The following is a 12,964-nucleotide window of genomic DNA, read 5'->3' on the forward strand; positions in this document are numbered from 1 at the left end:
AAAACATGTCATGCCAAACTAATCTCATATCTTTTTTTGAAAGAGTGACAAGTATGGTAGATGAAGGGAATGCTGTAGATTTCAGTAAAGGCTTTGATAAAGTCCCCCATGATCTTCTTGAAACAAAGCTAGTAAAATGTGGGCTGGACACTGCTACTGTTAGGTGGATTGGTAATTGGTTGACCAACCGAACCCAAAGGGTGCTCATTAATGGCACAACTTCATCCTGGAGAGGAGTGACCAGTGGGGTGCCACAGGGGTCTGTCCTGGGACCGGTACTATTTAATATATTTATAAATGACTTGGGTGAAGGGATAGAGAGCATGCTAATCAAATTTGCAGATGACACCAAGTTAGGAGGGGTAGTTAATACCCTGGAGGACAGGGTCAGAGTTCAGAATGACCTTGATAGACTGGAGAGCTGGGCCATAAGTAATAAAATGGATTTCAATAGGGAGAAGTGTAAGGTACTTCACCTAGGCAGAAACAACATAAGGCACAGGTACAGGATGGGAGAGAGTTGGCTTGACAACAGTACATGTGAAAGTGATCTGGGAGTCTTAGTGGACCACAAACTGAATATGAGTCAACAGTGTGATATGGCGGCTAAGAAGGCCAATGCAATTCTGGGCTGCATCAATAGGAGCATTGTGTCTAGGTCAAGGGAAGTAATACTACCACTGTATTCTGCATTGGTCAGACCTCACTTGGAATACTGTGTCCAGTTTTGGGCTCCACAATTTAAGAAGGATGTTGACAAGTTAGAGCATGTCCAGAGGAGGGTGACCAGAATGGTCAAAGGTCTGGAATCCATGCCCTATGAGGAGAAACTTAGGGAGTTGGGTTTGTTTAGTTTGGAGAAGAGAAGGTTGAGGGGAGACATGATAGCCATGTTTAAATATTTGAAGGGATGTCATGTTGATGAGGGAACTAGCTTGTTCTCTGTTGCTCCAGAGACTAGGACACAGAGTAATGGATTTAAACTAATAGAAAAGCGATTCCACCTAAACATGAGGAAGAACTTCCTGACGGTGAGGGCTGTTCGAAGGTGGAATGCACTGCCTCAGAGGGTGGTGGAGTCCCTGTCTTTGGAGGTCTTTAAGCAGAGGCTGGAAGGCCATCTGTCGGGAGTGCTCTGATTGTGGGATCCTGCATGGTGGGAGGAGGGTTGGGGTCACTAGGGATGTGGGGGGGGGAGGTTAGGGTTAGGGTTAACTTCCTTCATTGGGCAGGGGGATGGACTAGATGACCCTGATGGTCCCTTCCAACTATGATTCTATGATTCTAATAACCTTTGCCAGAATGCTCCAACAAAACAAAGTGCAGATTAGCTATAAATCACATTTCTCCCTCCCCCAGCAAAACTGGCTTTCCCTTCAAGCTACATCCAGCACCTCCCTCTGGACTTGCCCAAACTACAGGAACTTTGTGGAGCACCACCCATCCGCTCAGCCCAAGGCCAGCCCTGCCATTATTCATGGGTAGTTGGTTTCCCCCCCTTTTGTGCTGCTGCACTTTGTTACAGTCTGGCATACAATGACCTCTGAGTTCCTCTTGATGTTGGTTGATAACAGTCAGGACTTCAAGCCCCCCCCCCCCACCAAAAAAAATTAGGGCCAAGTAGTGGGCTGCTGGTGAGATGAACATTCATAGGCTTATGGCTTAGCAAACATGTCCAAGAGGGACTCGCTAACCTGAACCACAGTGAAGCGATGTTCAGTTGGCTCTCCAGGGAGATGGTCAAGAAAGGCTGACTTCATGCACCAGCAGTTCTGCAAGAAGATCCTTCTTCACAAGAATTTTTTTCCAGTCATTCTCTGTCAGTCTAACCTACCTAATGGTGAAGCAGATCAATTGCTGTGATAAGTAGCTAAATTTCTAGATCTTGTATTTCACTAAAAAATACTTTATCTTATTTAATTAGCCACCTCAAGCAATGACAGAACTTTGAATTTTCAAAAAATTCCTTTTTATTGTAAGAGCTTCAATAATACCAATAAAAAAGTAAAAAACTCAAAAAACTCACTAATATATTTGAAAAGTAGATTACATGAAAAAATCTAACAGATACTAATAAAATAACACAGATCTGAAATACAGTAACAATTACAATGAAAAAATGCAGTAAAGTTACATACCCTTCAATGTGTCATGCCAGGCATAATTCTCAGACAGACAGCATGCAAGCCTGCCTGGCCAAGAATATCCAACCTCTCACAATCTCAAGCCCCTTTATATACTTTTGGCTATGAGAACCAATGTGAATCAACAAGAAGTTATTATGAAATTCCCAGATATAAAAAATGCATAAAAAGACAAAACATCCCTTTAACGAACCTCTTTCCCAAACTTTGACCTCATATCAGACAGACAGGTATCATAGGAATAACACCCAAATATTTCCGTTCTCAAAATAAATTTCCTTTCTCACACTTTCATCTTCAAGGCTTGTTAACCACAAAAGACAAATAAATTTGTTGTTCTCACTTTGACTTGAAAGCACGAAAACCAGAAAGATAGATAAACTTGTTTTCCACTGCTTGGGATTATCAGTAACCTTGGCAAGTTATACTATGTCTGACCTTGTTTTGTGGTTTCTGTGGTTTAACATCCTGTCTCACAAACAACTTGCTTTTCTCAAGTGTCTGTCTCTATTTGCAGGCTTAAATGTTAACTTGGATTTTAGATCAATGCTGTAGGTTGTCAATAATCCATACTATTGACCATAAATGTATTGAAAACCACAACAATGGGATGGTTATAACGATACAGTGGAGGAAATGAGAACCACTTCCACCACCACGAGCTCTAGGAGGAAGGGCAGGATAAAAATGCACCATATAAATGGTTGAAGGAGATCACCACACATAACAAGCTGTGTGGTGTGGAGCCTAGGACCCTGAGAGCCATCCTCCTGCAGAGAAGGGAATTGGGAGAAGTATCCCGGTTCCCTGTCAGCAGTAGAAGGGAAGCCTCATGATGTCCACTCCCACCTCTGCCATCTTTCCAACCTGGCCCTGCAAGGGGCATCAGTCATAAGCAAGTAGGTACAGAATCAACACTTGGAAGACACCTTGGCCATCCATCCCAAGAGAGGTTAAAAGTCACAGGTGGTTACAGTGACCATCTACCACAGGGACAACCAACCAGCCTGTTCAGCAGAGGGTTATGGCAACCATACTGTGGGCCCAATCTCCGCTTCCCAGAATCAATTCGTCATCCTCCAGGGCCAAATACCCCTTCCAAAGATAATCATCTGTGCCATTTGCTGCACCAGCAAAGCACTTGGACATGAGTTGCAGAAGGGCTCCTCACACTTACTGCCACTGTGAGAAGAAACATTGTCCGGTCCTGTCAGAAGTCACCATTGCAACAAGCCACCTCTTCAACCCCGGAACAGTCCATCCCCTTTGTTCTGCATGTCTCAGGATGCCGTCAAATGCTGCCAAGGAGATAACCCACATCCAGTATCTCTACAGCGTTGTGATGCAGTGTACGGTCCCAGTTGAGTAAACGCTTGCCTTCATTCTTTATAAGCTGGCATTCGCTGTCTTATACTTGGAACTTAGCTAGCCGTTTGAGATAGGTTCTTCCGCTGTCTGTGAAATCTGGGTGGGTTTCTGGGGCTCCCCTTATGACTGGCGTGATGGATGCACCTTTACTGCGATTTTAACAGCAGAGCAGTCTTGTGAGGAGGAATGCTACAACAGAAAATGCTACTATAGTATGCTGCTTCAGGATTTGGAGGTCTCCAGTGTACGGTTCCTGGAAATGTTTGCCAAGGTATCTGGCATCACTATCTTTTGGTTGCCCAAGAAGTTTGCCACAGCAACTTCCTCCTCCTCCATCCACATACAGTGGTCAATGTGGTGGAGCTGAAGCCAACCATCATTGAAGACCACACCTACGCTCTCCAGACTCTGCTGATACTGCCTGCTGCATTCCACAGACTATTGTGGAAAAGAACTACTGTGACTATCACAGACAGTCTCAGATGTTGGTGGAGAGGGTGTGTAGCTGCCTGAAGCAGTGCCGGCACTCCCTTTACATAATATTGGATGTTGAGAGAAATATGATGGCGGACACGATAATGGTGTGTTGTGTCCTACACATCATCTGCAAGTCATGGTGACGTACTTCTTAAACAGCACCCTGGACTTCCTTGGTCTTCTTTAAGAAAGATGTAGACAAGCTGGAACGTGTCCAGAGGAGGGCAACAAAGATGGTGAGAGGTCTGGAGACCAAGTCCTATGAGAAAAGGTTGAAGGAGTTGGGTATGTTTAGTCTGAAGAGGAGAAGACTGAGAGGGGATATGATAACCATGTTCAAGTACTTGAGGGGCTGCCATATAGAGGATGGTGCTGAGTTGTTTTCTGTTGCCCAAAAAGGTCAGACCAGAACCAACGTGTTGAAATTAAATCAAAAGAGTTTCCGTCTAGACATTAGGAATAATTTTCTAACTGTTAGAGCGGTTCCTCAGTGGAACAGGCTTCCCCAGGAGGTGGTAAGCGCTCCTTCCCTGGAGGTTTTTAAGAAGAGGTTAGATGGCCATCTGTCAGCAATGCTGATTCTGTGACCTTAGGCAGATGATGAGAGGGAGGGCATCTTGGCCATCTTCTGGTCACTAGGGGTGTGGAGGGGGGAGGTAGTTGTGAATTTCCTGCATTGTGCAGGGGGTTGGACTAGATGACCCTGGTGGTCCCTTCCAACTCTATGACTCTATGATTCTATGATTCTGACCCCCAAGACAGCAAAGAGCCACAGTCTCCTCTCAGGTGGCCAGCCCCCAAGAGGTGGAGGCAGTCTGCAAAGCCATCAACCAGAACATTTGGGACAATTGCCCCCATGTCTCTAGAGGCTGCTGACAGTCCACTCTAAATCTGAGGCTCCCCTACTCACGGTAAGTACCCAAGGTTCCCTTTTATATCCAGTCCATTCAAGTCAGGATTCACTGCTGTCACTGCTTACTACTTGCTGTCTCTATTCAGTAAAGCAGTTCACATTTGTGTTGTTGTGTAAATAAAAACATTTTGGGGAGGAGGGGTGTTTTTGAAGGGGCTTTGTGGGGTCGGGGCCACGGGTACTGAATACTCTTGGTATGTAGCAGGCAGGTGGTGTTTGCATGGAGACAGGAACATGCAGGGGCATATGAGTAAGACCGCTGGTGGAGGTTCAGTATTGCCTCCTTGGAACATAGAGCGGGTGGGTAGGAAAGGGTTTTGCTGGGTCTGTGTGGGGGAGGAATTGAATCGGCAGCTGGGATTTGCTTTCCTGGGGTTTGGGGGAGGAAAAACTCAACGTGAAATCCTTGCAGGTTCCTTGGCTGGCCTCTGGGAAGGGCTGGTGTGGCTGGCAGCTGAGTGCCCTTCAGAGAGCAGGCAGATTGTAGAGAGGAACTTCCTTCCTCTTGTTTCTGGCAGCCATCATTAGTGAAATGGCAAGCTTTTCCCCATCAGTCGAGCACCATGAAGCAGGCTGGGGGAGGGGAGGCATCTCTGGTGGTGCTGTGGAAGAAAGCACTGAAGCCATGATGGGTCAAGACAACCTGGGATTCACTGATCACCTCCATGCTGCGTGGTAGTTTTTTTTAATCAACGGATGTCTGCCAAAACAAGCCTTGGTTTCGTGTTGCATCTGAACTGACCCACCGTGCCCATTTCTGCCACTGTGGCTGGGAAATCCCAATTCATTTCAGACAGTTTCTCAGGATATTGTTCTGTGCTAAGAATGTTCCTATCATCATGCTTGACCAGAACAAGTTATGATCCTTTTCGGGTTAATTCTCCAACATCATCTGATTAAACAAAGATTATCATGTTTGCATGATGGGATGTGTTTGCAGTTCTTGCTCTGTGATTCTGGAAGTTGTTCTTGCTCATAACTGCAATCCCAAAATGAAGCTGTCTTATACTGAATCAGACTCACCTTGGTCCATCAAGGTCAGTATTGTCTACTCCGAATGGCAGCAGTTCTCCAGGATCTCAGATAGAGAGAGGTCTTTCACATCACCAACCACCTGATCCTTGTAGCTGGAGATGGTTGGAATTGTCCCTGGGGCCTTCTGAATGCCAAGTAGGTGCTCTACCACTGAGCCACGGACCCTCCCCAAGATTCAAAATGGGAGGTGTGAGTTTTGAGGACTTTGATGATGATAATATTTTAAAATACAAAATCACACACATTTCCATGAAAAATATATACAGTAAACTTTTATGTTCAAAGAAGACAACTGTAGATATTTTACCTTGACTGTTTTCCTTGGCCCAAAATATTCCTATCTGGACACCAAAAACATGTCCTTGTGATTTCTCTATGGGAAAAGGTGTTAAAAATAATTTTTGTGTTGACTATCTTGGACTTTTCACATAGCTAATTTTTCTCACCTTTTGGAAAGGGTTGTTTATGCCCTCTGCTTGGGCTGTTGCCAATTTTACCTGTTTGCAGGGTGGCACCTTCAGAAGGATTTGCTCAGTTGAGTGAAGCTGTCATGGGGAAACATAGCAGGACACGTGTCCCCTCCCATCTCTCCTGACCTCCCAGGTGGAGCCTCTGTGGGCTCTCCCACCTCTCCCAACCTGTTGTTGGCACCAACCCCATCACCCTGGTGGTCCTCCAGGTGTCATGGCTAGAACCTTGAAATGAGCCTGGCACCTGCTTGGGAGTGATATACAGATTCCACTTAGTGCCCAATAGTAGCCAGGCCACGGCATTCTGTACCCACTGGAGTTTCCATGTTGTCTTTAAGGGAACGCCCATATAGAGTACAAAAGTGCCCCGTGGTGCAGAGTGGTAAGCTGCTGCAGTACTGCAGTCGAAAGCTCTGCTCACGACCTGAGTTCGATCCTGATGGGAGTCAGTTTCAGGTAGTCGGCTGAAGGTTAACTCAGCCTTCCATCCAGCCGAGGTCAGTCAAATGAGTACCCAGCTTGCTGGGAGTAAAGCGTAGATGACTGGGGAAGGCACTGGCAAACCACCCCGTAAACATAATCTGCCTAGTAAACGTCGGGATGTGACATCACCCCATGGGGTATGATGTCACCTCATCACCCCATGGGGTGTGATGTCACCTCATCACCCCATGGGGTGTGATGTCACCCCAGGAATGACCCAATGCTTGCACAGGGGACCTTTACCTTTATCATTACAGTAGTCTAGTTGTGGCTTGATTGTTTTTCATAGAGTTGGAAGCGACCACCAGGGTCATCATGGAGTTGGAAGGGACCACCAGGGTCATCTAGTCCAACCCCCTGCACAATGCATGAAATTCACAACTACCTCCCCCACACCCCCACACCCCCTACTCCATGCCCAGAAGATGGCCAAGATGCCCTCCCTCTCATGATCTGCCGAAGGTCATAGAATCAGCATTGCTGACAGATGGCTGTCTAGCCTCTGCTTGAAAACCTCCAGGGAAGGAGAGCCCACCACCTCCGGCAGGTCAGGGATACACCAGGACTCTCAAGGGAGAGAAACCCTATTCCACCTCCTGCTTTACCTCTCCTCATAGTGTCTCCAATTCTCTCATCCCAGCCCCTACTTCCCACTTCACTATTAAAGGCCCCCCCTTTTAGCACCCACTCCCCCCCTCTCTGCTACAGGTGTTTCTGATTCCTTCCTTTCCTCCCTCCTCCCCATCTTGCTCTGGCTACAATCTGTTTTCCCTCCTCTACGTGTCCCCTCCCATCTCTCCTGACCTCCCAGGTGGAGCCTCTGTGGGCTCTTCCGCCTCTCCCAACCTGTTGTTGGCTCCAACCCCATCACCCTGCTTTAATTCCACCCCCCCAGTGCCAAACAAGAGCTTTCATGATTACCTTGCAAGGTCTCAACTTCCGTTCCAGGTTGCCTGTGTAACCTCAGACGGCACTACTGAGATTCCCTGTCTCACATAGAATCTTTTGTTGCATTTGCTGAAGGATTTAGGCCCAAGCATCATCAACCTTTCCCCCCAATCTTGTATAATGAGCTCTGAGCCCTTCAGCAAATTTCATGTAAGATTTTAAGCAAGGCGTGGGGCCTTAGCAATCTTGCCTGGTCTCCCAAGGAAATCTCTTGAAATCTTGGTTGTCTTTTCCTCCTCCCCCCCCCCCCAGCACACACATACACACTTTTGTTGTCTAAACATTTTCAGATTTTCTGCAAACCTGGAGGTTTCTCCTGGTTTACCGCAAACTCAACCGTAACTCTGGGTGCCCCCCTTGTGAGTTTTTGATCTGTGTGTGGGAATACCCATGGCTATTGGGTATATGATTTCCACTGTTCATTCTAGTTACATATACTATCATATTAAAGGCTTGCAAAATAGACCATTTTCTGTTCTTTTTGTGAACCACGTCAGGAGCCTTCAGGTTGAGTCTGCAGTCTGGAAAAAAAGTTAAATAAATAAATAGATTTTGCCTCTCTTGGGGGGAATGGCCTTGGATGAGTTGAGAAGTTCAGCACTGCAAGAGAGATGTGTTTTTAAATACAGTTCCAACCCTTTGTAAATTTTAGTTGTGAAAACTGATGTGATCTGTATAATTCTCTATCTAGAAGGGTCAGCTTTTTTTTTCAATCTTGTATTTGTTCTTAAATTTTATGTGCTTCATTTATAGTACACATTTTTCATTGAGACTCAAAGTGGGTTACATAATTAAAATATGGCAGAGTGTTATACATACAATCAACAATGCAATAAAATGTAATTACAAAATTAAAGGGTAGCATAGTAAAACAGTGTTCTACATACAAACACAATAAAAGAAAATAATGAAAGAAAGCCAAAATTTATGTGCTTCAGTCAAGGAGGCCTCTAAAAGGCTATGTTCACCCCTCAAAGGTTGCTTTCTGTGCATGAATGTGCTCTATCTGCTCTGAAAGAAAATCTATGTAAAGGGTTGTGTTTTTGAAATCCCCAACAGCAATTGACAGTGTCGGATCCTACAATATTTATTTCAAGAGGGTTGAACATTTGTATGGGGTACAACATGTGAGTAAAAATGCTCAGAAGGGTGTGTGAACAATCATTTTTTCCTATTAACAGCCACCAGCTCAGCCCATTTAGAAGATCTTGCATACTTAGATGAACAGAGGCATGCTCCCCTACGAACATCTCTCCGAATGCCTCGCCAGAGCATGGCAGGTGCTCGTGTGCAACAGGACCTAAGAGGTAAGGATGATTTATACGTTGCTGAGGTGTTACATCCAAAACATTTTTTCAGCCCCAATATTCATCTGGGAGCAGTAGAAACCTGCCTGCATGATCAGCCCCGTGCTTTCCCTAGATGCTTTCCTTGGGGTTGGAGAGAATGGAATGCTTCAGAGCCTTGGTGGATAGGTGGAGGATGCACGGCAGTGGTCAGGACTGGTGCAGACAGTCACGGGGACCGACATGCCGTGACCCCTGTCAGCAGGACAGAGAAGACAGCAGTCCTACATTTGTGAATAAATATGCCTTTGGAATAGGTGGGTTCCATTTAAAATGATCGAATTGAAGGCGAAGCAAGGATAATATTCTGATAATGCTTGAACAGTTGTTTACTGTTTTCCCTTTATGTCAAATATCCAGAAGATCGTACTCTGCAATACGGTTAATGTCAGGTAGGCAAGCCTTTGCTTGTCTTAATGTTTAGAATTTACAGGCAAGGCTCTTGTTAAGGATTAAAACGACACAGACCAACTTCTGTGCTGCTTCTAATCTGCAGAGGGAAAGGGCAAGCTTCAAGAGAAGGTGGATGTGTGGAGGCGAAGCTGTGAGCCAGCAGAACATAGGAAAGGAAGGCATAGGATGGTTTTACTGTTTCCATTGCAGATAAGTTACCCTAGAATATTCTGGAGCATGTGCATTTATAAAGTTTCTTAAGGGCTTCTCAGATCAAAGGCTGTTTGATCCTAGAATGCCTTTACTTTTAGAAAGGAAACTTCACTAATGACATGAGCCCCACTGGGGAGTAGGTGGCAAGTTTAACTTTACTGAGGCTCTGTAAGAGGTGTCACTGATGCATTATAATTTGTCAACACTCTCTTTTAGGCACCAAGCAAAAATATTTCTTTTTACCCAGTCTTTTAACTAAGAGGTTTGGTCTTTTTAATCATTGTTTTTATGGGTTCTTGTAGGTTATCCGGGTTGTGTGACCGTGGTCTTGGTATTTTCTTTCCTGACTTTTCGCCAGCAGCTGTGGCAGGCGTCTTCAAAGGAGTAACACTGAAGGACAGTGTCTCTCAGTGTCAAGTTTGTAGGAAGAGTAATATATAGTCAGAAGGGGGTTAGGTTTGAGCTGAATCATTGTCCTGCAAAGTATTAAAGGTAATGTGCTAATCATTGTCCTAGATTCTATAAGTATCAAGATAATGTGCTAATGAGGGTGTGGTATGTTAATGTGGAACCATTGTATCCTGAAGTGATCTGTTAACATGTGGAATCCAAAGCTAATCTGCATGGCTGTTGTGGACTGTAGTCTTTGTTAGTCATGAACAGATTGATGGAGTAGCTATGGGAAGTCCTCTCAGTCCAGTAATAGCAAACTTTTACATAGAATATTTTGAAAAGACAGCATTAGAATCGGCACCTTACAAACCTACAGTCTGGTTCAGGTTTGTGGATGACACATTTACTATTTGGAGCCATGGTGAAGAAAAATTAATGGACTTTCTAAACCATCTCAATAATATCCATCCAAACATTCAGTTTACCATGGAAAAAGAAATTGAGGGTAAACTCCCATTTCTTGATACCCTTGTCATCCGTAAAACAAACTTTCATTTAGGTCACAAGGTCTACTGGAAACCAACTCACACAGATCGCTGCTCACACAAAAACTCCAACCGACCCCCGACAGAGAAGAGGAATAATCAAAACATTAATGGACCGTGCAAGACGGATCTGTGAACCACAATTTCTCAAGGAAGAAATTAATCATCTAAATCACACACTGCTAGCAAACGGCTATTCCAAGAATGAAATCAGAAGGGCCATTAAACCAAACAAACATCAGAAAACTCAGGATAAACAGTCTCCCATAGGAAAGGTATTCTTGCCATTTATTAAAGGAGTCACTGACAGGATGGAGAAACGTTTGAAAAAACATAACCTACAAACAGTGTTTAAACCCACCAAGAAAATACAACAGATGCTACGATCAGCAAAAGACAAAAGAGACCCCCTCATCTCTGCAGGAGTATATCGTATACCTTGCAGTTGTGGACAGGTTTACATCGGGACCACACAATGCAGCATACAAACAAGGATAAAAGAACATGAAAGATATTGCAGACTTGGCCAACCTGAGAAATCAGCAGTGGCTGAACATGGACTGACCCAAACAGGACACAGGGTCTTATTCCAAGACACTGAAATACTGGACAATTCTACCAACTATTTTGTCAGATTGCACAGAGAAGCCATTGAAATTCATAAACATCAGCACAACTTTAACAGAAAAGAAGAGAGTTTAAGAATGAATAAGGCTTGGCTTCCTGTCCTGAAAACCTCCAGACTAACAAAGACTACAGTCAACAATAGCCATGCGGATTAGCTTTGGATTTCACATTTTAATAGATCACTTCAGGATACAATGATTCCACATTAACATACCACACCCTCATTAGCACATTATCTTGATACTTCTAGGACAATGATTAGCACATTACCTTTAATACTTAGCAGGACAATGATTCAGCTCAAACCTAACTCCTTTCTGACTATATATTACTCTTCCTACACACTTGACACTGAGAGACACTGTCCTTCAGTGTTACTCCTTTGAAGACGCCTGCCACAGCTGCTGGCGAAAAGTCAGGAAAGAAAATACCAAGACCACGGTCACACAACCCGGATAACCTACAAGAACCAATGGACTCTGACCGTGAACGCCTTCGACAATATATTGTTTTTATGGTCTGCTTTTAGCCTAGGGGCTGTTTTACAAGGATTATTTTAAGCTGCTATATGTATGATGCTGTTTTATACTCTCACTGCCCTCACCTGGATGACCCAGGCTAGCCCAGTCTTGGAAGTTAGTTCTCAGAAGCTAAACAGGGTCAGCTCAGGTTAATATTTGGATGGGAGGCTTGATGGCACTTTCTACTATGATATTCTGACTGATCTTTTATGGCGGGTGTTTTATGCTTTTTTAATGTTAATGGCTTTATGCTGTTTTTATTACTATATCATGTTTTACTTTGTGAACCACCTCAAGCAGTTCTCTTGAGAGATGACATAATAGCCAGCGTGGTGTAGTGGTTAAGAGCGGTGGTTTGGAGCGATGGACTCTAATCTCAAGAACCGAGTTTGATTCACCACTCTCACATGAGCGGCGGACACTAATCTGGTGAACCGGATTGGTTTCCCCAATTCTACACATGAAGCCAGCTGGATGACCTTGGGCTTGTCACAGCTCTCTTAGAGGTCTCTCAGCCTCACCTACTTCACAGGGTGTCTGTTGTGGGGAAGGAAAGGGAAGGCAATTGTAAGCCGGTTTGATTCTTTCTTAAGTGGTAGAGAAAGTCGGCATATAAAAACCAACTCTTCTTCTTCTTCTTCTTCTACTACTACTACTACTACTACTACTTTTTCTAAATAAATAAATAAGTGCCTTTATCTCTGATGAAAAATAATTTTGAGGCAGGTTACGGTACAAAATATTTTACAAATCTGGCACCTTCATAAGGGCCACCAAGATGGTTAACAAATTAAAACATAAATACTAAAATTACATCTTAAAAACCATTAAAAACAAGAATCATGTCGTGTAAACAATTAAAACCGGAGCTGAAATATGTACAAAAACATTAAACCAGCAATTAAAACATTGAGCAGGAAGAAGGGTGTGAGGGTCTCTGTCTGTGTGTCTCTGCTTCCCATCACCTGCTTTGTTATCAGTGAACTCGTAAAAGCAGTTCACACCTTCTGGTCCCAGGCGCCAGGCCTGATTGCCCCAAGTATCTTCCCCCCCCCCGCTGTTCTTCCTGTCAGTACTCCCTCAGGCCG

General features: G+C 44.4%; 1 protein-coding gene across 2 annotated transcripts in view; it reads left to right on the forward strand.

Moving 5' to 3' along the window:
* TANC2 (tetratricopeptide repeat, ankyrin repeat and coiled-coil containing 2) overlaps positions 1–12,964 on the forward strand; it is a 287,584-nt gene that overhangs the window by 214,693 nt on the left and 59,927 nt on the right. For both annotated transcript variants that reach the window (XM_056863337.1, XM_056863338.1), the window contains one exon: positions 9,020–9,145. In XM_056863337.1, coding sequence (XP_056719315.1) covers positions 9,020–9,145 — 126 coding nt within the window. The remainder of the gene's footprint in view (positions 1–9,019; positions 9,146–12,964) is intronic.

This window comes from Euleptes europaea, chromosome 18 (genome assembly GCF_029931775.1).
Source record: "Euleptes europaea isolate rEulEur1 chromosome 18, rEulEur1.hap1, whole genome shotgun sequence".
In the NCBI taxonomy this organism is placed as follows: Eukaryota; Metazoa; Chordata; class Lepidosauria; order Squamata; family Sphaerodactylidae; genus Euleptes; species Euleptes europaea.